This window comes from Tachypleus tridentatus, unplaced genomic scaffold, assembly GCF_004210375.1.
Source record: "Tachypleus tridentatus isolate NWPU-2018 unplaced genomic scaffold, ASM421037v1 Hic_cluster_2, whole genome shotgun sequence".
Taxonomy (NCBI): Eukaryota; Metazoa; Arthropoda; class Merostomata; order Xiphosura; family Limulidae; genus Tachypleus; species Tachypleus tridentatus.
In genome coordinates, this window is record NW_027467782.1 from 45260559 (window position 1) to 45285550 (window position 24992).

Here is a 24992-nt window from a genome sequence, read left to right on the forward strand (position 1 = left end):
AAACCTGGTAATGGGAGAGTTGGTTATCTATAAACCTGGTAATGGGAGAGTTGGTTATCTATAAACCTGGTAATGGGAGAGTTGGTTATCTATAAACCTGGTAATGGGAGAGTTGGTTATCTATAAACCTGGTAATGGGAGAGTTGGTTATCTATAAACCTGGTAATGGGAGAGTTGGTTATCTATAAACCTGGTAATGGGAGAGTTGGTTATCTATAAACCTGGTAATGGGAGAGTTGGTTATCTATAAACCTGGTAATGGGAGAGTTGGTTATCTATAAACCTGGTAATGGGAGAGTTGGTTATCTATAAACCTGGTAATGGGAAGAGTTGGTTATCTATAAACCTGGTAATGGGAGAGTTGGTTATCTATAAACCTGGTAATGGGAGAGTTGGTTATCTATAAACCTGGTAATGGGAGAGTTGGTTATCTATAAACCTGGTAATGGAAGAGTTGGTTATCTATAAACCTGGTAATGGGAGAGTTGGTTATCTATAAACCTGGTAATGGGAGAGTTGGTTATCTATAAACCTGGTAATGGGAGAGTTGGTTATCTATAAACCTGGTAATGGGAGAGTTGGTTATCTATAAACCTGGTAATGGGAGAGTTGGTTATCTATAAACCTGGTAATGGGAGAGTTGGTTATCTATAAACCTGGTAATGGGAGAGTTGGTTATCTATAAACCTGGTAATGGGAGAGTTGGTTATCTATAAACCTGGTAAATTGGAGAGTTGGTTATCTATAAACCTGGTAATTGGAGAGTTGGTTATCTATAAACCTGGTAATGGAGAGTTGGTTATCTATAAACCTGGTAATGGAAAAGTTGGTTATCTATAAACCTGGTAATTGGAGAGTTGGTTATCTATAAACCTGGTGGGAAAGTTGGTTATCTATAAACCTGGTAAGAGAGTTGGTTATCTATAAACCTGGTAATGGGAGAGTTGGTTATCTATAAAACCTGGTAATGGGTAGTTGGTTATCTATAAACCTGGTAATGGGAGAGTTGGTTATCTATAAACCTGGTAATGGTTATCTATAAACCTAGTTGGTTATCTATAAACCTGGTAATGGGATCAGTTGGTTATCTATAAACCTGGTAATGGAAGAGTTTGTTATCTATAAACCTGGTAATGGGAGAGTTGGTTATCTATAAACCTGGTAATTGAAGAGTTTGTTATCTATAAACCTGGTAATTGGAGAGTTGGTTATCTAAACCTGGTAATTGAAGAGTTTGTTATCTATAAACCTGGTAATTGGAGAGTTGGTTATCTATAAACCTGGTAATGGGAGAGTTGGTTATCTATAAACCTGGAAATGGGATAGTAGGTTATCTATAAACCTGGTAATGGGATAGTTGGTTATCTATAAACTTGGTAATTGAAGAGTTTGTTATCTATAAACCTGGTAATTGGAGAGTTGGTTATCTATAAACCTGGTAATGGGAGAGTTGGTTATCTATAAACCTGGTAATGGGAGAGTTGGTTATCTGTAAACCTGGTTATGGGAGAGTTGGTTATCTATAAACCTGGTAATATGAGAGTTGGTTATCTATAAACCTGGTAATGTGAGAGTTGGTTATCTATATACCTGGTAATGGAAAAGTTGGTGGTCTATAAACCTGGTTATCGGAGAGTTGGTTGTCATCTATAAACCTGTAAAACAACGTAATAAGCTTGTTTTTATATATGATTTTTGTTCTACGGTACTTTGTTTTTATCTAAACAAATTTGTTTGATGAATGAACAGCAGAAGTTTAACATAAATTGAAAAAGCGAACAGATTTCTTTAAGATCACTGGTAAAATATCAATTAAAGACAATATTAATATAACACCGTTTATGTTTTAGCAGGAATCTAACCAAGGATTTTATCTTTCCAGTTTATATATTTAATACTGGGCCTGGCATGGCCAGGTGGGTTCAGGCATGCGACTCGTAATCTGGGGATCACGGGTTCGAATCCCTGTCACACCCTTTTCAGCCGTGGAGGCTTTATAATGTGACGGTCAATCCCACTATTCGTTGGTAAAAGAGTAGCCTAAGAGTTGGATGTGGGTGGTTAAAAACAAACAAACAAACAATTTAATACTGACCCCCCTCTGGAGGGCCTTAATGACTATAGAAATTCTTCACAGTTTATTCTTGTTATAATAAATAATTAACAGTTTGATCTTTTGTCAAATAACTAATTCTGTATTGAGGAGTTTTGACCCAAAGCCTAAATTTTCAACTCTTATCAAATATTTTACTAACGAAAAGAAGCAGTAGTTTTTTTAACCTATAAGAATACAAACTGCACTTGAATGAGTTCTCAGGTGAAAAGATAGTTTTGTCATTCACATTACTCGAATATTTAACTTCAAACAAGCAAAAACCATAAGGAATATATAATATTGTAGAGTTCAGTATTGGTCATTATCATTGTTCTGTAACCAGTTAGCACTAATATTTTGTTGTAAGTATGCATACATGTGACTTTAATGTCGAAGCGGTCACTGGAAGATTTGGTTGTAGTAAAATATCAGCCCGAGTTTAGAACAGCTACTACCAAACCGGACTGTGAATCCAACGATTCACGGTTCGTTACAGTTACCCACCAAAGAGGCTTCCTAATTTCATGCGTCATAGGTGTATTGTGTATGACAGTCAAATCTCACTATTCGATCATCAAATGGTAGCGCAATAGATGGCATTTAATGTTGTCTAGCAGCTTTCATTCGGGACTATCAGTTAAAAAGTAGGAACGGTATTACATAAATGCCCTAGTGTTGCCTGTGCGAAACTCTGAAACAAAAAATAAACAAAATCATCTGTTATTTTATTAAAACAAATCTTCTGATAATATTTTGTTGAGATGAAACATATTATAAGCTACAAAAAATGGTTAAAAGTAGTTCACAGATCTATACAGGTGAATATGTGATCATCTGTGAAACAGGAAGAACCTCATAGAGATGATTTACAGGTGTATTTAAAGAGCTATGTGAACATGTGTGAAACAGGAAGAACCTGATAGAGATGATTTGCAGGTGTATTTAAAAGAGCTATGTGAACATGTGAGAAACAGGAAGAACCTGATAGAGATGATTTGCAGATGCATTTAAAAGAGCTATGTGAAGATGTGTGAAACAGGAAGAACCTGATAGAGATGATTTGCAGGTGTATTTAAAAGAGCTATGTGAACATGTGAGAAACAGGAAGAACCTCATAGAGATGATTTACAGGTGTATTTAAAAGAGCTATGTGAACATGTGAGAAACAGGAAGAACCTCACAGAGATGATTCACAGTTGTATTTAAAGAGATGCGAACATGTGTGAAACAGGAAGAACCTCACAGAGATGATCTACAGGTGTATTTAAAAGAGATATGTGATCATCTGTGAAACAGGAAAAACCTAATAGAGATATTTTACTGTTGTATTTAAAAGAGATCTTTGATCATCTGTGAGACAGGAAGAACCTGATAGAGATGATTTACAGGTGTATTTAAAAGAGATATGTGATCATCTGTGAAACAGGAAGAACCTCATAGAGATGATTTACAGTTGTATTTAAAGAGAAATGTGAACATGTGTGAAACAGGAAGAACCTGATAGAGATGATTTACAGGTGTATTTAAAATAGCTATGTGATCATCTGTGAAACAGGAAGAACCTCATAGAGATGATTTACAGGTGTATTTAAACGAGCTCTTTGATCATCTGTGAGACAGGAAGAACCTGATAGAGATGATTTACAGGTTTATTTAAAAGAGATATGTGAAACAGGAAGAACCTCATAGAGATGATTTACAGGTGTATTTAAAAGAGCTATGTGAACATGTGTGAAACAGGAAGAACCTCATAGAGATGATTTACAGTTGTATTTAAAAGAGCTATGTGAACATGTGTGAAACAGGAAGAACCTGATAGAGATGATTTACAGGTGTATTTATAAGAGCTATGTGATCATCTGTGAAACAGGAAGAACCTCATAGAGATGATTTACAGGTGTATTTAAAGAGCTATGTGATCATCTGTGAAACAGGAAGAACCTCATAGAGATGATTTACAGGTGTATTTAAAAGAGCTATGTGGTCATCTGTGAAACAGGAAGAACCTCATAGAGATGATTTATTTTTATTCTATTTTGTTCTTTAGTTTCAATGCCTTTCTTATGTGTACTACAACACAGACTTAATTTATTAAAATGTCTTTAATTAATTGTTATGCGCATGTCTGCTTCCATGAAATGTAACTTAACCTACCAGCATCTCGTCCACGAAACAAACATTTCTACAAGAGACAAAACTATACACACAATTTCTTCGGACTCTATAGAAAACTGTTCTAGTGGTTAACATATCAAGACTGTGGATTACAAAGTTCATGTCCCGTTGCCCTTAAAACAAACTCAGTATTTCGAATCAGTGAGTAAATCTGACAGTGAAGCGTAACTATTGTGTCAGATAAGTTCGTACAGGGTTCACTATTTGAAGAATAAGAGGTTTGAACAAAGAAAGACAGAACATTGCAATATTAATTATAAACAAAATGTGATAATGGTATGTCAATCAGCCAATCTGACCTCCTGGTGGCAATTATTAGATAAGTAACAGATCCATAAAACGTTTAAATAAGTGTTAACTAATTATTAAACATCTATTTACAGGTAAAAACAATGTAATAGGAACCATTATGATATTACCACTCTAATGAAAAAAATAACTAGTGGAAAATATGTAAATATTAAAACAATTATATATATATTATAACCATACAATATTCAATTCGTAAACCAAAACACACTGCATGAAATTAAAAAAATACGCTGCACATTTTGTTTTCTCCATAAAGTGATTCTAGAGTTCGTGTTACAACGTGAGATTATAAAATGTATCCTATATTTTGGAAATGACTGTTGAAATAGGACCCACATTGCAGCTCCAATTCGCTAGTCTCACATAAGAAAATTAGAAATTAGAAGAGTGAGATGTGGGTGCTCAACATCCCACATCTGTATCACCCTTCACTGCCTGTTGTGGGAAGGTGACTGCTCTCCCATGAGAGAATAAGAAAAATATAAATATTAAAATGAAATAAATAAAAATGAAAGGTACTGACATCTGGTGGTAAGATAAAACTTACCTCTTCAAGTTAGCATTCAGATTTTCAATTTATTATACACAATAACAATACAAGGAACAAAACACCAAGTGTATACAAAATGTACAACAATGATATGGAATGAAATAACAAAAACATATAAATATACAGTACATACAGCTATGTTAGTGAACACGAAAATTACAAAAGGAGAAATTAGAAAAAGATATGTATACACACATGCATATATACACTAAATATTAAATTAAAAATGAATCTGCGCATAAAACAATATGTACTGATATGTACAAGTAACTAAATCAAAAAACAAACAACAGAAATGAAAGTAGAAAATTACAAATGACTAAAGAGAATTACAGAAAAAATGAAATACAAAGCTTAAAGAAAAAATTTAAAACCAAAAATTAAGAAGGATTTAATTACAAAAAAAACAGCCATACAAACAAACATTCCACATAATATACATTATGTACAAAAAAAATTATAGGATACAAAAAAAGTACACACAAAATAGATAAAAAAATTATGAAAATACAAATAAACAATAATTACATAGAACAGACAATCTAGAAAATCAGTCTGATTCCGCTACCCTCAAGCGTGCACACCGGTGAGACGTCCGGGCACCAACAATGATAAAGAGTCCCTCCGATTCAGTAACTAATAGTTCGCATCAAGGCGGAATAACAGTTTGTATCTGGTCTTATTTGACAGAACAACACTGGAGCCCCCTCAAAAAGGAATTGAGTACGGGTAAGCCAGATGACCCTGATATGGGGATGTGAAAGGTAAAGGCCAGGACACTGTGAACGGGGATCAGCAAGTGATCAAAACGGTCTCAGCCGAGATCGATGGGACACGGAAAAGGTGAGCCACCTTCTTCCGTCCGATGTCGAACAAAGGACCAACATGTAAAGGACACTATACCTGAGTATGACATGACTCGGCGACACTGATACTGGACAGGTATAATCGTTCTCTCACCGGTAAAATGTCATGAAACCCTGAATGTAAATATCAACATGGCACAACATTCCATGGAAGAGCGGGGTGGTGTTGCTCTATCCTGTGAATACAGTCTGGAGGAAGCAGACGGCAGAGAGTATTGGAATTCGCCGGAATATCACGTGGCATAACGTGACAACGTCTGATCGCTGCAACAGTGTCAGCATACCAAGTGGGAGAATTAAAACACATTGGTTTATTCAGGCCCGGTGAAACACAAAATGTCTGAACCAATCAGGAAATGAGCCAGTTGGCTACAGGGATGATCCTCCCAAGAGAGACAGCATATAGTGGTGGACAAGAAAGGCACTCGGTCCAGACACGTGGGATGTCCACTCCTCTCATGAAGGGTGGCTTAACTAAAGACAACCAAGACACTGTCTCAGTCTTACCACTCCACAGACATGTCACTCAACAGCTCGCGCACAGCAGTCGTTCAGAGGAAGTATCTCACCAAGATACCATAACAAGTGGAGAAGCCTCCTCTTCACCGCTTCTGTCAAACAAGTTAGCAGGGCTGTAACAATCTTGAACTGCCAAACTGACACGTTATACCATCTTCCCACAGGCAGCCTCAGGACTGGCAATGAAGGGAATCCCAAAACACTTGACTGGAGAGGAAGCCCATGCCAAATCAAATGGGTATCTGCAGATGAGGCCCACTTGCCCAACTCCCAAGCCCTAGACTTAGTGTAGTTGAGCTGAGCTGCACTACCCTGAGAGTACTTGTTAACAATCACCCTTGTTGAACCCAGGTATGTTTGGTTTTCTAGAAATCAGTTCATATCATCTGCATAACTTACATACTTGATGGATGCCCCACCTGGGAAACGAAGGCCACACATTGAAACCTAGTGATACAGATGAGAGAGCAGGTACGATCATTAACACATAAAGAGATGGCGATAATGGACGTCCTTGACGAACACCCTGACAGATGTTAAAAGGGGCATCAAGTATCCATTCACTAAGAACGTGCTCGAAGAAGACGTATAGAAAGTTCGTACATAAGCTGGAGTAAAAACCAAACCTCTCCAGAACGTACCGCAAATATTTGTGGTAACTCAATCAAAGGCCTTACTCTGATTAAGTGACACAAAAATTTTAGGGATGCTCCTGTCTGTGATATAATGTAACATGTCATATAGAAGTACCAAGTTTTGATGGATACTTCTTCCTCACACATTTCAATGTCAAGGACAAGACGGCATGACAACACTGAAATGGGTATACAGGGTTTCAGAAATAATCTTTCCATCCACACTCAAGAGTGATATGGTAAGCTGTCATAAGCCAAGTGTGCAGTGGCGGATTTAAGGTTGTGTGAGCCCAGTGGCTAATAATTTACATACAGTAAAATCTTGACAGTTATTGGTTTTTAACAAACTACGCACACTTTTCTGTCATCATAGCAATGTGCGTAAAAACAACAAATTGCCAAATCGTTAGTCTTAACTAGTAATTTACGCACTTTCTTGTACTAGTGTTTTGTATATAAGAACCAAACCTATTTTTCTTTATAGATATTTGGATTAATTAAGTTTTTCTGCAATGTTTAAATATTTTTAAAAGTACATTTTAAAGAATATTCAACATTGTTTTACCATAAATTTGGAACTAATGTATATCTCTTAAGATGTCCGAATATAGTGATATATTATTGTCTGTTCTGGAATAGCTAGGTGGTTAGTACGATCGACTCGTAATCCGAGGGTCGCGGGTTCGAATCCCCGCCACACCAAACATGCTCGTCATTTTAACCGTGAAGGCCTTATAATGTCACGGTCAATCTCACTGTTCGTTGGTAAAGAGTAGCCCTAGAGTTAACGGTTTTGACTTTCACACAGAGCTACACGAGCGATATCTGCGCTAGCTGTCCTTAATTTAACAGTGTAAAACTAAAGGGAAGGTAGCTAGTCATCATCACCAACTTTTGGGCTAGTCTTTTATCAACTAAGAATGAGATTGCCCATAACATCACAACGTCCCACGGCTGAAAGGGCGAGCACGCTTGGTAGGATGGGGATTCAAACCCGTAACCCTGAGATTACAATTGAATGCCCTAACCACCTATCTACACTGGAATTTGTTGTTTTTTTCAGCAATGGAACTCGAACAGAAATCGTCGCATTTCTAATCTTGGTAAGCTAACCACTAGGTTTCACCCAGAGCGAATAGATATTATTGGAATTACGGCCAAAATGTCGTTAACAGTAATGGTTCCCAACTAATGCATTCTAATTATGATAGTTTTCTGATATTGACTAGGAACGTTAAGTATCTTTTATCAGCCTGTCACGGAGACTAGTATCTTTAAATATCAAATTTCTTTCTCGTTCTGATTTTTATTATTAGGTCGCTTGCTTCTGGTCACGAACAGTTCCGTCGAGAAGTATGAAGATGTCTTCCTTCTCACTGATCGTCACCAAACAACCTACGTTCGAAATAAAACCGGTAAAGAATCAATTTCATTCTAAACAGGATTTTATCATTCCTATTGTCATGTTACACACCAACAAGTGTCAGCGTCTTGAAACTTTAAGCATCAACAAAGGTCAGCGTCTTGAAACTCTAATCACCAACGAAGATCAATGTCTTGAAGCTCTAATCACCAACAAAGGTCAGCGTCTTGAAACTCTAATCACTAACAAAGGTCAGCGTCTTGACACTCTAATCACCAACAAAGGTCAGCGTCTTGAAACTCTAATCACCAACAAAGGTCAGCGTCTTGAAACTCTAATCACCAACAAAGGTCAATGTCTTGAAACTCTAAGCACCAACACAGGTCAGCGTCTTGAAACTCTAATCACTAACAAAGGTCAGCGTCTTGAAACTCTAATCACTAACAAGGTCAGCGTCTTGAAACTCTAATCACCAACAAAGGTGAGCGTCTTGAAACTCTAATCACCAACAAAGGTGAGCGTCTTGAAACTCTAATCACCAACAAAGGTGAGCGTCTTAAAACTCTAATCACCAACAAAGGTCAGTGTCTTGAAACTCTAATCACCAACAAAGGTCAGCGTCTTGAAACTCTAAGTATCAACAAAGGGCAGCGTCTTGAAACTCTAATCACAAACAAAGGTCAGCGTCTTGAAACTCTAATCACCAACAAAGGTCAGCGTCTTGAAACTCTAGTCACAAAAAAGGTCAGTGTCTTGAAACTCTAATCACCAACAAAGGTCAGCGTTTTGAAACTCTAATCACCAACAAAGGTCAGCGTCTTGAAACTCTAGGTATCAACAAAGGTCAGCGTCTTGAAACTTTAATCACCAACAAAGGTCAGCGTCTTGAAACTCAAATCACCAACAAAGGTCAGCGTCTTGAAACTCTAATCACCAACAAAGGTCAATGTATTGAAACTCTAATCACCAACAAAGGCCAATGTGTTGAAACTCTAATCAGCAACAAAGGTCAGCGTCTTGAAACTGTAAGCATCAACAAAGGTCAGCGTCTTGAAACTCTAATCACTAACAAAGATCAGCGTCATGAAACTCTAATCACCAACAAAGGTCAGCGTCTTCAAACTCTAATCAGCAACAATAATCAGCGTCTTCAAAATCTAATCACCAACAAAGGTCAGCGTCTTCAAAATCTAATAACCAAAAAAGGTCAGCGTCTTAAAACTCTAATCACCAACACAGGTCAGCGTCTTGAAACTCTAATCACCAACAAAGGTCAATGTCTTCAAAGTCTAATCACCAACAAAGGTCAATGTCTTGAAACTCTAATCACCAACAAGGGTCAGCGTCTTCAAAATCTAATCACCAACAAAGGTCAGCATCTTAAAACTCTAATCACCAACACAGGTCAGCGTCTTGAAACTCTAATCACCAACAAAGGTCAATGTCTTGAAACTCTTATCATCAACAAAGCACATCGTCTTAAAACTCTAATCACCAACACAGGTCAGCGTCTTGAAACTCTAATCACCAACAAAGGTCAATGTTTTGAAACCCTTATCATCAACAAAGCACATCGTCTTAAAACTATTATCATCAACAAAGGTCAGCGTCTTAAAACTCTAATCACTAAAAAAGGTCAGTGTCTTGAAACTCTAATCACTAAAAAAAAGTGTGAAACTCTAATCACCAACAAAGGTCAGCTTGAAACTCTAATCACCAACAAAGGTCAGCGTCTTGAAACTCTAATCACTCTAATAACAACAAAAGCGTCTTGAAAGATAACTAACAAAAATAAGCGTCTTGAAACTCTAATCATCAACAAGGTCAAAGTCTTGAAACTCTAATAACTAAAGATCAGCGTCTTGAAATTCTAATCACCATCAAAGGTCAATGTCTTGAAACTCAAAGCATCAACAAAGGTCAGCGTCTTGAAACTCTAATCACTAACAAAGTTAAGCGTTTTGAAACTCTAATCACCAACAAAGGCCAGCGTCTTGAAACTCTAATTACCAACAAAGGTCAGCGTCTTGAAACTCTAATCACTTACAAAGGTCAGCGACTTGAAACTCGAAGCACCAACAAAGATCAGCGTCTTGAAACTCTAACATTTTACTTTTAATTCTAACTAATCACCCTTCACCTGTTTCCTTGATGAAATGTTTCACAAAATTTATGTAAATTTGTGTTTTGCGAAGTGTTAAACTGAGAGACAATCGTATAATTAATTTATATCTATTTTAGTTTGATTTCCCCGTTGTTCATTTGATTCATGTTGTCTCTAAAGAGTCGCTCGTGCCATCAATACTTTGAAAAAAATCGTTTGCACGTTGCTGCACGTTACTGGCATTTCGAAAACGACCACATCAAATAGAACTCGAAACGTAAACACAAATTCCTTGATTCTTTTGAAGAATAAAAATAATTTTCCTTTGACATATTAATGGTCGTCATTGTTTTCAAACAAAGTATGCTTCACTTTTTTAATAATTGAATGACAATTTTAGAAAACTAAATGTTGTCCTTTTGTTTGTCTCTTGTTGATTACTCTATCGACAAACTGTGGTGTGTCGATCAAACTCCGATTTGATATTTATAAACCTTTACAGTTAATGATAAAACAAAACACAAACGTGATAATAGGAAACATTTATTAAATGTTTGGGAATCCTCACAATAAAACATAATAATAAAACAAAGCACAAACGTGATAACATGAAACATTTATTAAATGTTTGGGAATCCTCAAAATAAAACATAATTTAATGATAAAACAAAACACAAACGTGATAACAGGAAACATTTGTTAAATGTTTGGGAATCCTCACAATAAGATATAATAATAAAACAAAGCACAAACGTGGTAACAGGAAACATTTATTAAATGTTTGGGAATCCTCACAATAAAACCTAATAATAAAACAAAGCACAAACGTGATAACATGAAACATTTATTAAATGGGAATCCTCAAAATAAAATATAATAATAAAACAAAGCACAAACGAGATAACAGGAAACATTTATTAAATGTTTGGGAATCATCAAAATAAAACATAACTTAATGATAAAACAAAGCACAAGTGTAAAAACAGGAAACATTTATTAAATGTTTGGCAATCCTCACAATAAAACATAACTTAATGATAAAACAAAGCACAAGTGTGAAAACAGGAAACATTTATTAAATGTTTGGCAATCCTCACAATAAAACATAACTTAATGATAAAACAAAGCACAAACGTGATAACAGGAAACATTTATTAAATGTTTGGCAATCCTCACAATAAAACATAACTTAATGATAAAACAAAGCACAAGTGTGAAAACAAGAAACATTTATTAAATGTGTGGGAATTCTCACAATTTCATCATCAGTAACGTGGGATAGAAAACAAGCAAACAATATTTGTAATTACAACAGAATAATTACAACACACAAGAATAAAGAACTTGAATATATAATTATAAGTTGAGGAAACGAAAATGTGGCACAACTGAAATAGTCAAATGAAATGGAGGTTAAATATAGTGAATACTGTGTAATATTTAATGATGAAGCAGAGTTTTTATGTATAACGTTTCTTTACCTTTAGGTCACGTAGCGGCCTTTGCTAACCTACAAGACATAGGTTTTTCTGTAGGATTTCTGCATCAATAGAGTTCTCAAGTGAAAGTACAAACACATTGTTGATGGTTCACTTTTAAGTTTTATTTAACCATCTCATAAGTGTAGATACCAGAAGAAGTTGTGTTGAAAAGTTATATTTAGCCTATTTTCAAATGGGGTATTCTGACTTTCAATATGATGTACAGCCAATAAAATCACTTTTAGCAGCGACTTGTTGCTGTTTCCCAATAGCTTTTGATGTGGTAATTAATCAACACAGGCAGAAGCCACAGTTTTTATCAACAAACACCTACTAACGTCACGCGCTTCCTGGCGCTAACATCGTAAGGTTTCAGTTTTGACGTCTTTTCAATGTCAGAGTAAGAAGTATTACTTTTAATTGTCTCACAAGCACGAGGGTTGATTACATTTGAAACAATATTTGAAATGTTAGACCCTCTTCCAGCAGAATGGTTCTGTTTTAATTCAAAAAAGTATTCTCGTCAGTATTAAATCTCTACAGGATAGCACAAGTTTAGTGGAGTTCTTTACTGGTATACAGATATTTCCTTTAAATCTCTAAAGGATAGTACTAGTTTAGTGGAGTTCTTTACTGGTATACAGATATTTCCTTTAAATCTCTAAAGGATAGTACTAGTTTAGTGGAGTTCTTTACTGGTATACAGATATTTCCTTAAATCTCTAAAGGATAGTACTAGTTTAGTGGAGTTCTTTACTGGTATACAGATATTTCCTTAAATCTCTAAAGGATAGTACTAGTTTAGTGGAGTTCTTTACTGGTATACAGATATTTCCTTAAATCTCTAAAGGATAGTACTAGTTTAGTGGAGTTCTTTACTGGTATACAGATATTTCCTTAAATCTCTAAAGGATAGTACTAGTTTAGTGGAGTTCTTTACTGGTATACAGATATTTCCTTAAATCTCTAAAGGATAGTACTAGTTTAGTGGAGTTCTTTACTGGTATACAGATATTTCCTTAAATCTCTAAAGGATAGTACTAGTTTAGTGGAGTTCTTTACTGGTATACAGATATTTCCTTAAATCTCTAAAGGATAGTACTAGTTTAGTGGAGTTCTTTACTGGTATACAGATATTTCCTTAAATCTCTAAAGGATAGTACTAGTTTAGTGGAGTTCTTTACTGGTATACAGATATTTCCTTAAATCTCTAAAGGATAGTACTAGTTTAGTGGAGTTCTTTACTGGTATACAGATATTTCCTTAAATCTCTAAAGGATAGTACTAGTTTAGTGGAGTTCTTTACTGGTATACAGATATTTCCTTAAATCTCTAAAGGATAGTACTAGTTTAGTGGAGTTCTTTACTGGTATACAGATATTTCCTTAAATCTCTAAAGGATAGTACTAGTTTAGTGGAGTTCTTTACTGGTATACAGATATTTCCTTAAATCTCTAAAGGATAGTACTAGTTTAGTGGAGTTCTTTACTGGTATACAGATATTTCCTTAAATCTCTAAAGGATAGTACTAGTTTAGTGGAGTTCTTTACTGGTATACAGATATTTCCTTAAATCTCTAAAGGATAGTACTAGTTTAGTGGAGTTCTTTACTGGTATACAGATATTTCCTTAAATCTCTAAAGGATAGTACTAGTTTAGTGGAGTTCTTTACTGGTATACAGATATTTCCTTAAATCTCTAAAGGATAGTACTAGTTTAGTGGAGTTCTTTACTGGTATACAGATATTTCCTTAAATCTCTAAAGGATAGTACTAGTTTAGTGGAGTTCTTTACTGGTATACAGATATTTCCTTAAATCTCTAAAGGATAGTACTAGTTTAGTGGAGTTCTTTACTGGTATACAGATATTTCCTTAAATCTCTAAAGGATAGTACTAGTTTAGTGGAGTTCTTTACTGGTATACAGATATTTCCTTAAATCTCTAAAGGATAGTACTAGTTTAGTGGAGTTCTTTACTGGTATACAGATATTTCCTTAAATCTCTAAAGGATAGTACTAGTTTAGTGGAGTTCTTTACTGGTATACAGATATTTCCTTAAATCTCTAAAGGATAGTACTAGTTTAGTGGAGTTCTTTACTGGTATACAGATATTTCCTTAAATCTCTAAAGGATAGTACTAGTTTAGTGGAGTTCTTTACTGGTATACAGATATTTCCTTAAATCTCTAAAGGATAGTACTAGTTTAGTGGAGTTCTTTACTGGTATACAGATATTTCCTTAAATCTCTAAAGGATAGTACTAGTTTAGTGGAGTTCTTTACTGGTATACAGATATTTCCTTAAATCTCTAAAGGATAGTACTAGTTTAGTGGAGTTCTTTACTGGTATACAGATATTTCCTTAAATCTCTAAAGGATAGTACTAGTTTAGTGGAGTTCTTTACTGGTATACAGATATTTCCTTAAATCTCTAAAGGATAGTACTAGTTTAGTGGAGTTCTTTACTGGTATACAGATATTTCCTTAAATCTCTAAAGGATAGTACTAGTTTAGTGGAGTTCTTTACTGGTATACAGATATTTCCTTAAATCTCTAAAGGATAGTACTAGTTTAGTGGAGTTCTTTACTGGTATACAGATATTTCCTTAAATCTCTAAAGGATAGTACTAGTTTAGTGGAGTTCTTTACTGGTATACAGATATTTCCTTAAATCTCTAAAGGATAGTACTAGTTTAGTGGAGTTCTTTACTGGTATACAGATATTTCCTTAAATCTCTAAAGGATAGTACTAGTTTAGTGGAGTTCTTTACTGGTATACAGATATTTCCTTAAATCTCTAAAGGATAGTACTAGTTTAGTGGAGTTCTTTACTGGTATACAGATATTTCCTTAAATCTCTAAAGGATAGTACTAGTTTAGTGGAGTTCTTTACTGGTATACAGATATTTCCTTAAATCTCTAAAGGATAGTACTAGTTTAGTGGAGTTCTTTACTGGTATACAGATATTTCCTTAAATCTCTAAAGGATAGTACTAGTTTAGTGGAGTTCTTTACTGGTATACAGATATTTCCTTAAATCTCTAAAGGATAGTACTAGTTTAGTGGAGTTCTTTACTGGTATACAGATATTTCCTTAAATCTCTAAAGGATAGTACTAGTTTAGTGGAGTTCTTTACTGGTATACAGATATTTCCTTAAATCTCTAAAGGATAGTACTAGTTTAGTGGAGTTCTTTACTGGTATACAGATATTTCCTTAAATCTCTAAAGGATAGTACTAGTTTAGTGGAGTTCTTTACTGGTATACAGATATTTCCTTAAATCTCTAAAGGATAGTACTAGTTTAGTGGAGTTCTTTACTGGTATACAGATATTTCCTTAAATCTCTAAAGGATAGTACTAGTTTAGTGGAGTTCTTTACTGGTATACAGATATTTCCTTAAATCTCTAAAGGATAGTACTAGTTTAGTGGAGTTCTTTACTGGTATACAGATATTTCCTTAAATCTCTAAAGGATAGTACTAGTTTAGTGGAGTTCTTTACTGGTATACAGATATTTCCTTAAATCTCTAAAGGATAGTACTAGTTTAGTGGAGTTCTTTACTGGTATACAGATATTTCCTTAAATCTCTAAAGGATAGTACTAGTTTAGTGGAGTTCTTTACTGGTATACAGATATTTCCTTAAATCTCTAAAGGATAGTACTAGTTTAGTGGAGTTCTTTACTGGTATACAGATATTTCCTTAAATCTCTAAAGGATAGTACTAGTTTAGTGGAGTTCTTTACTGGTATACAGATATTTCCTTAAATCTCTAAAGGATAGTACTAGTTTAGTGGAGTTCTTTACTGGTATACAGATATTTCCTTAAATCTCTAAAGGATAGTACTAGTTTAGTGGAGTTCTTTACTGGTATACAGATATTTCCTTAAATCTCTAAAGGATAGTACTAGTTTAGTGGAGTTCTTTACTGGTATACAGATATTTCCTTAAATCTCTAAAGGATAGTACTAGTTTAGTGGAGTTCTTTACTGGTATACAGATATTTCCTTAAATCTCTAAAGGATAGTACTAGTTTAGTGGAGTTCTTTACTGGTATACAGATATTTCCTTAAATCTCTAAAGGATAGTACTAGTTTAGTGGAGTTCTTTACTGGTATACAGATATTTCCTTAAATCTCTAAAGGATAGTACTAGTTTAGTGGAGTTCTTTACTGGTATACAGATATTTCCTTAAATCTCTAAAGGATAGTACTAGTTTAGTGGAGTTCTTTACTGGTATACAGATATTTCCTTAAATCTCTAAAGGATAGTACTAGTTTAGTGGAGTTCTTTACTGGTATACAGATATTTCCTTAAATCTCTAAAGGATAGTACTAGTTTAGTGGAGTTCTTTACTGGTATACAGATATTTCCTTAAATCTCTAAAGGATAGTACTAGTTTAGTGGAGTTCTTTACTGGTATACAGATATTTCCTTAAATCTCTAAAGGATAGTACTAGTTTAGTGGAGTTCTTTACTGGTATACAGATATTTCCTTAAATCTCTAAAGGATAGTACTAGTTTAGTGGAGTTCTTTACTGGTATACAGATATTTCCTTAAATCTCTAAGGACAGTACTAGTTTAGTGGAGTTCTTTACTGGTATACAGATATTTCCTTAAATCTCTAAAGGATAGTACTAGTTTAGTGGAGTTCTTTACTGGTATACAGATATTTCCTTAAATCTCTAAAGGATAGTACTAGTTTAGTGGAGTTCTTTACTGGTATACAGATATTTCCTTAAATCTCTAAAGGATAGTACTAGTTTAGTGGAGTTCTTTACTGGTATACAGATATTTCCTTAAATCTCTAAAGGATAGTACTAGTTTAGTGGAGTTCTTTACTGGTATACAGATATTTCCTTAAATCTCTAAAGGATAGTACTAGTTTAGTGGAGTTCTTTACTGGTATACAGATATTTCCTTAAATCTCTAAAGGATAGTACTAGTTTAGTGGAGTTCTTTACTGGTATACAGATATTTCCTTAAATCTCTAAAGGATAGTACTAGTTTAGTGGAGTTCTTTACTGGTATACAGATATTTCCTTAAATCTCTAAAGGATAGTACTAGTTTAGTGGAGTTCTTTACTGGTATACAGATATTTCCTTAAATCTCTAAAGGATAGTACTAGTTTAGTGGAGTTCTTTACTGGTATACAGATATTTCCTTAAATCTCTAAAGGATAGTACTAGTTTAGTGGAGTTCTTTACTGGTATACAGATATTTCCTTAAATCTCTAAGGACAGTACTAGTTTAGTGGAGTTCTTTACTGGTATACAGATATTTCCTTAAATCTCTAAAGGATAGTACTAGTTTAGTGGAGTTCTTTACTGGTATACAGATATTTCCTTAAATCTCTAAAGGATAGTACTAGTTTAGTGGAGTTCTTTACTGGTATACAGATATTTCCTTAAATCTCTAAAGGATAGTACTAGTTTAGTGGAGTTCTTTACTGGTATACAGATATTTCCTTAAATCTCTAAAGGATAGTACTAGTTTAGTGGAGTTCTTTACTGGTATACAGATATTTCCTTAAATCTCTAAAGGATAGTACTAGTTTAGTGGAGTTCTTTACTGGTATACAGATATTTCCTTAAATCTCTAAAGGATAGTACTAGTTTAGTGGAGTTCTTTACTGGTATACAGATATTTCCTTAAATCTCTAAAGGATAGTACTAGTTTAGTGGAGTTCTTTACTGGTATACAGATATTTCCTTAAATCTCTAAAGGATAGTACTAGTTTAGTGGAGTTCTTTACTGGTATACAGATATTTCCTTAAATCTCTAAAGGATAGTACTAGTTTAGTGGAGTTCTTTACTGGTATACAGATATTTCCTTAAATCTCTAAAGGATAGTACTAGTTTAGTGGAGTTCTTTACTGGTATACAGATATTTCCTTAAATCTCTAAAGGATAGTACTAGTTTAGTGGAGTTCTTTACTGGTATACAGATATTTCCTTAAATCTCTAAAGGATAGTACTAGTTTAGTGGAGTTCTTTACTGGTATACAGATATTTCCTTAAATCTCTAAAGGATAGTACTAGTTTAGTGGAGTTCTTTACTGGTATACAGATATTTCCTTAAATCTCTAAAGGATAGTACTAGTTTAGTGGAGTTCTTTACTGGTATACAGATATTTCCTTAAATCTCTAAAGGATAGTACTAGTTTAGTGGAGTTCTTTACTGGTATACAGATATTTCCTTAAATCTCTAAAGGATAGTACTAGTTTAGTGGAGTTCTTTACTGGTATACAGATATTTCCTTAAATCTCTAAAGGATAGTACTAGTTTAGTGGAGTTCTTTACTGGTATACAGATATTTCCTTAAATCTCTAAAGGATAGTACTAGTTTAGTGGAGTTCTTTACTGGTATACAGATATTTCCTTAAATCTCTAAAGGATAGTACTAGTTTAGTGGAGTTCTTTACTGGTATACAGATATTTCCTTAAATCTCTAAAGGATAGTACTAGTTTAGTGGAGTTCTTTACTGGTATACAGATATTTCCTTAAATCTCTAAAGGATAGTACTAGTTTAGTGGAGTTCTTTACTGGTATACAGATATTTCCTTAAATCTCTAAAGGATAGTACTAGTTTAGTGGAGTTCTTTACTGGTATACAGATATTTCCTTAAATCTCTAAAGGATAGTACTAGTTTAGTGGAGTTCTTTACTGGTATACAGATATTTCCTTAAATCTCTAAAGGATAGTACTAGTTTAGTGGAGTTCTTTACTGGTATACAGATATTTCCTTAAATCTCTAAAGGATAGTACTAGTTTAGTGGAGTTCTTTACTGGTATACAGATATTTCCTTAAATCTCTAAAGGATAGTACTAGTTTAGTGGAGTTCTTTACTGGTATACAGATATTTCCTTAAATCTCTAAAGGATAGTACTAGTTTAGTGGAGTTCTTTACTGGTATACAGATATTTCCTTAAATCTCTAAAGGATAGTACTAGTTTAGTGGAGTTCTTTACTGGTATACAGATATTTCCTTAAATCTCTAAAGGATAGTACTAGTTTAGTGGAGTTCTTTACTGGTATACAGATATTTCCTTAAATCTCTAAAGGATAGTACTAGTTTAGTGGAGTTCTTTACTGGTATACAGATATTTCCTTAAATCTCTAAGGATAGTACTAGTTTAGTGGAGTTCTTTACTGGTATACAGATATTTCCTTAAATCTCTAAAGGATAGTACTAGTTTAGTGGAGTTCTTTACTGGTATACAGATATTTCCTTAAATCTCTAAAGGATAGTACTAGTTTAGTGGAGTTCTTTACTGGTATACAGATATTTCCTTAAATCTCTAAAGGATAGTACTAGTTTAGTGGAGTTCTTTACTGGTATACAGATATTTCCTTAAATCTCTAAAGGATAGTACTAGTTTAGTGGAGTTCTTTACTGGTATACAGATATTTCCTTAAATCTCTAAAGGATAGTACTAGTTTAGTGGAGTTCTTTACTGGTATACAGATATTTCCTTAAATCTCTAAAGGATAGTACTAGTTTAGTGGAGTTCTTTACTGGTATACAGATATTTCCTTAAATCTCTAAAGGATAGTACTAGTTTAGTGGAGTTCTTTACTGGTATACAGATATTTCCTTAAATCTCTAAAGGATAGTACTAGTTTAGTGGAGTTCTTTACTGGTATACAGATATTTCCTTAAATCTCTAAAGGATAGTACTAGTTTAGTGGAGTTCTTTACTGGTATACAGATATTTCCTTAAATCTCTAAAGGATAGTACTAGTTTAGTGGAGTTCTTTACTGGTATACAGATATTTCCTTAAATCTCTAAGGACAGTACTAGTTTAGTGGAGTTCTTTACTGGTATACAGATATTTCCTTAAATCTCTAAAGGATAGTACTAGTTTAGTGGAGTTCTTTACTGGTATACAGATATTTCCTTAAATCTCTAAAGGATAGTACTAGTTTAGTGGAGTTCTTTACTGGTATACAGATATTTCCTTAAATCTCTAAAGGATAGTACTAGTTTAGTGGAGTTCTTTACTGGTATACAGATATTTCCTTAAATCTCTAAAGGATAGTACTAGTTTAGTGGAGTTCTTTACTGGTATACAGATATTTCCTTAAATCTCTAAAGGATAGTACTAGTTTAGTGGAGTTCTTTACTGGTATACAGATATTTCCTTAAATCTCTAAAGGATAGTACTAGTTTAGTGGAGTTCTTTACTGGTATACAGATATTTCCTTAAATCTCTAAAGGATAGTACTAGTTTAGTGGAGTTCTTTACTGGTATACAGATATTTCCTTAAATCTCTAAAGGATAGTACTAGTTTAGTGGAGTTCTTTACTGGTATACAGATATTTCCTTAAATCTCTAAAGGATAGTACTAGTTTAGTGGAGTTCTTTACTGGTATACAGATATTTCCTTAAATCTCTAAAGGATAGTACTAGTTTAGTGGAGTTCTTTACTGGTATACAGATATTTCCTTAAATCTCTAAAGGATAGTACTAGTTTAGTGGAGTTCTTTACTGGTATACAGATATTTCCTTAAATCTCTAAAGGATAGTACTAGTTTAGTGGAGTTCTTTACTGGTATACAGATATTTCCTTAAATCTCTAAAGGATAGTACTAGTTTAGTGGAGTTCTTTACTGGTATACAGATATTTCCTTAAATCTCTAAAGGATAGTACTAGTTTAGTGGAGTTCTTTACTGGTATACAGATATTTCCTTAAATCTCTAAAGGATAGTACTAGTTTAGTGGAGTTCTTTACTGGTATACAGATATTTCCTTAAATCTCTAAAGGATAGTACTAGTTTAGTGGAGTTCTTTACTGGTATACAGATATTTCCTTAAATCTCTAAAGGATAGTACTAGTTTAGTGGAGTTCTTTACTGGTATACAGATATTTCCTTAAATCTCTAAAGGATAGTACTAGTTTAGTGGAGTTCTTTACTGGTATACAGATATTTCCTTAAATCTCTAAAGGATAGTACTAGTTTAGTGGAGTTCTTTACTGGTATACAGATATTTCCTTAAATCTCTAAGGATAGTACTAGTTTAGTGGAGTTCTTTACTGGTATACAGATATTTCCTTAAATCTCTAAAGGATAGTACTAGTTTAGTGGAGTTCTTTACTGGTATACAGATATTTCCTTAAATCTCTAAAGGATAGTACTAGTTTAGTGGAGTTCTTTACTGGTATACAGATATTTCCTTAAATCTCTAAAGGATAGTACTAGTTTAGTGGAGTTCTTTACTGGTATACAGATATTTCCTTAAATCTCTAAAGGATAGTACTAGTTTAGTGGAGTTCTTTACTGGTATACAGATATTTCCTTAAATCTCTAAAGGATAGTACTAGTTTAGTGGAGTTCTTTACTGGTATACAGATATTTCCTTAAATCTCTAAAGGATAGTACTAGTTTAGTGGAGTTCTTTACTGGTATACAGATATTTCCTTAAATCTCTAAAGGATAGTACTAGTTTAGTGGAGTTCTTTACTGGTATACAGATATTTCCTTAAATCTCTAAAGGATAGTACTAGTTTAGTGGAGTTCTTTACTGGTATACAGATATTTCCTTAAATCTCTAAAGGATAGTACTAGTTTAGTGGAGTTCTTTACTGGTATACAGATATTTCCTTAAATCTCTAAAGGATAGTACTAGTTTAGTGGAGTTCTTTACTGGTATACAGATATTTCCTTAAATCTCTAAAGGATAGTACTAGTTTAGTGGAGTTCTTTACTGGTATACAGATATTTCCTTAAATCTCTAAAGGATAGTACTAGTTTAGTGGAGTTCTTTACTGGTATACAGATATTTCCTTAAATCTCTAAAGGATAGTACTAGTTTAGTGGAGTTCTTTACTGGTATACAGATATTTCCTTAAATCTCTAAGGATAGTACTAGTTTAGTGGAGTTCTTTACTGGTATACAGATATTTCCTTAAATCTCTAAAGGATAGTACTAGTTTAGTGGAGTTCTTTACTGGTATACAGATATTTCCTTAAATCTCTAAAGGATAGTACTAGTTTAGTGGAGTTCTTTACTGGTATACAGATATTTCCTTAAATCTCTAAAGGATAGTACTAGTTTAGTGGAGTTCTTTACTGGTATACAGATATTTCCTTAAATCTCTAAAGGATAGTACTAGTTTAGTGGAGTTCTTTACTGGTATACAGATATTTCCTTAAATCTCTAAAGGATAGTACTAGTTTAGTGGAGTTCTTTACTGGTATACAGATATTTCCTTAAATCTCTAAAGGATAGTACTAGTTTAGTGGAGTTCTTTACTGGTATACAGATATTTCCTTAAATCTCTAAAGGATAGTACTAGTTTAGTGGAGTTCTTTACTGGTATACAGATATTTCCTTAAATCTCTAAAGGATAGTACTAGTTTAGTGGAGTTCTTTACTGGTATACAGATATTTCCTTAAATCTCTAAAGGATAGTACTAGTTTAGTGGAGTTCTTTACTGGTATACAGATATTTCCTTAAATCTCTAAAGGATAGTACTAGTTTAGTGGAGTTCTTTACTGGTATACAGATATTTCCTTAAATCTCTAAAGGATAGTACTAGTTTAGTGGAGTTCTTTACTGGTATACAGATATTTCCTTAAATCTCTAAAGGATAGTACTAGTTTAGTGGAGTTCTTTACTGGTATACAGATATTTCCTTAAATCTCTAAGGATAGTACTAGTTTAGTGGAGTTCTTTACTGGTATACAGATATTTCCTTAAATCTCTAAAGGATAGTACTAGTTTAGTGGAGTTCTTTACTGGTATACAGATATTTCCTTAAATCTCTAAAGGATAGTACTAGTTTAGTGGAGTTCTTTACTGGTATACAGATATTTCCTTAAATCTCTAAAGGATAGTACTAGTTTAGTGGAGTTCTTTACTGGTATACAGATATTTCCTTAAATCTCTAAAGGATAGTACTAGTTTAGTGGAGTTCTTTACTGGTATACAGATATTTCCTTAAATCTCTAAAGGATAGTACTAGTTTAGTGGAGTTCTTTACTGGTATACAGATATTTCCTTAAATCTCTAAAGGATAGTACTAGTTTAGTGGAGTTCTTTACTGGTATACAGATATTTCCTTAAATCTCTAAAGGATAGTACTAGTTTAGTGGAGTTCTTTACTGGTATACAGATATTTCCTTAAATCTCTAAGGACAGTACTAGTTTAGTGGAGTTCTTTACTGGTATACAGATATTTCCTTAAATCTCTAAAGGATAGTACTAGTTTAGTGGAGTTCTTTACTGGTATACAGATATTTCCTTAAATCTCTAAAGGATAGTACTAGTTTAGTGGAGTTCTTTACTGGTATACAGATATTTCCTTAAATCTCTAAAGGATAGTACTAGTTTAGTGGAGTTCTTTACTGGTATACAGATATTTCCTTAAATCTCTAAAGGATAGTACTAGTTTAGTGGAGTTCTTTACTGGTATACAGATATTTCCTTAAATCTCTAAGGACAGTACTAGTTTAGTGGAGTTCTTTACTGGTATACAGATATTTCCTTAAATCTCTAAAGGATAGTACTAGTTTAGTGGAGTTCTTTACTGGTATACAGATATTTCCTTAAATCTCTAAAGGATAGTACTAGTTTAGTGGAGTTCTTTACTGGTATACAGATATTTCCTTAAATCTCTAAAGGATAGTACTAGTTTAGTGGAGTTCTTTACTGGTATACAGATATTTCCTTAAATCTCTAAAGGATAGTACTAGTTTAGTGGAGTTCTTTACTGGTATACAGATATTTCCTTAAATCTCTAAAGGATAGTACTAGTTTAGTGGAGTTCTTTACTGGTATACAGATATTTCCTTAAATCTCTAAAGGATAGTACTAGTTTAGTGGAGTTCTTTACTGGTATACAGATATTTCCTTAAATCTCTAAAGGATAGTACTAGTTTAGTGGAGTTCTTTACTGGTATACAGATATTTCCTTAAATCTCTAAAGGATAGTACTAGTTTAGTGGAGTTCTTTACTGGTATACAGATATTTCCTTAAATCTCTAAAGGATAGTACTAGTTTAGTGGAGTTCTTTACTGGTATACAGATATTTCCTTAAATCTCTAAAGGATAGTACTAGTTTAGTGGAGTTCTTTACTGGTATACAGATATTTCCTTAAATCTCTAAAGGATAGTACTAGTTTAGTGGAGTTCTTTACTGGTATACAGATATTTCCTTAAATCTCTAAAGGATAGTACTAGTTTAGTGGAGTTCTTTACTGGTATACAGATATTTCCTTAAATCTCTAAAGGATAGTACTAGTTTAGTGGAGTTCTTTACTGGTATACAGATATTTCCTTAAATCTCTAAAGGATAGTACTAGTTTAGTGGAGTTCTTTACTGGTATACAGATATTTCCTTAAATCTCTAAAGGATAGTACTAGTTTAGTGGAGTTCTTTACTGGTATACAGATATTTCCTTAAATCTCTAAAGGATAGTACTAGTTTAGTGGAGTTCTTTACTGGTATACAGATATTTCCTTAAATCTCTAAAGGATAGTACTAGTTTAGTGGAGTTCTTTACTGGTATACAGATATTTCCTTAAATCTCTAAAGGATAGTACTAGTTTAGTGGAGTTCTTTACTGGTATACAGATATTTCCTTAAATCTCTAAAGGATAGTACTAGTTTAGTGGAGTTCTTTACTGGTATACAGATATTTCCTTAAATCTCTAAAGGATAGTACTAGTTTAGTGGAGTTCTTTACTGGTATACAGATATTTCCTTAAATCTCTAAAGGATAGTACTAGTTTAGTGGAGTTCTTTACTGGTATACAGATATTTCCTTAAATCTCTAAAGGATAGTACTAGTTTAGTGGAGTTCTTTACTGGTATACAGATATTTCCTTAAATCTCTAAAGGATAGTACTAGTTTAGTGGAGTTCTTTACTGGTA

The 24992-nt window shown here is 33.6% G+C and overlaps 1 protein-coding gene across 1 annotated transcript in view; it reads right to left on the reverse strand.

The window, feature by feature from the left end:
• Positions 1-6125: 6125 nt before the first annotated feature.
• The window catches only part of LOC143242293 (serine/threonine-protein kinase ATR-like), an 81956-nt gene continuing 63089 nt past the window's right edge, over positions 6126-24992 (reverse strand). Inside the window, exons 9-10 of the mRNA XM_076485655.1 lie at positions 6921-7125; positions 6126-6338 (exon numbers count right to left, since the gene is read on the reverse strand). Coding sequence (XP_076341770.1) covers positions 6126-6338; positions 6921-7125 — 418 coding nt within the window. The remainder of the gene's footprint in view (positions 6339-6920; positions 7126-24992) is intronic.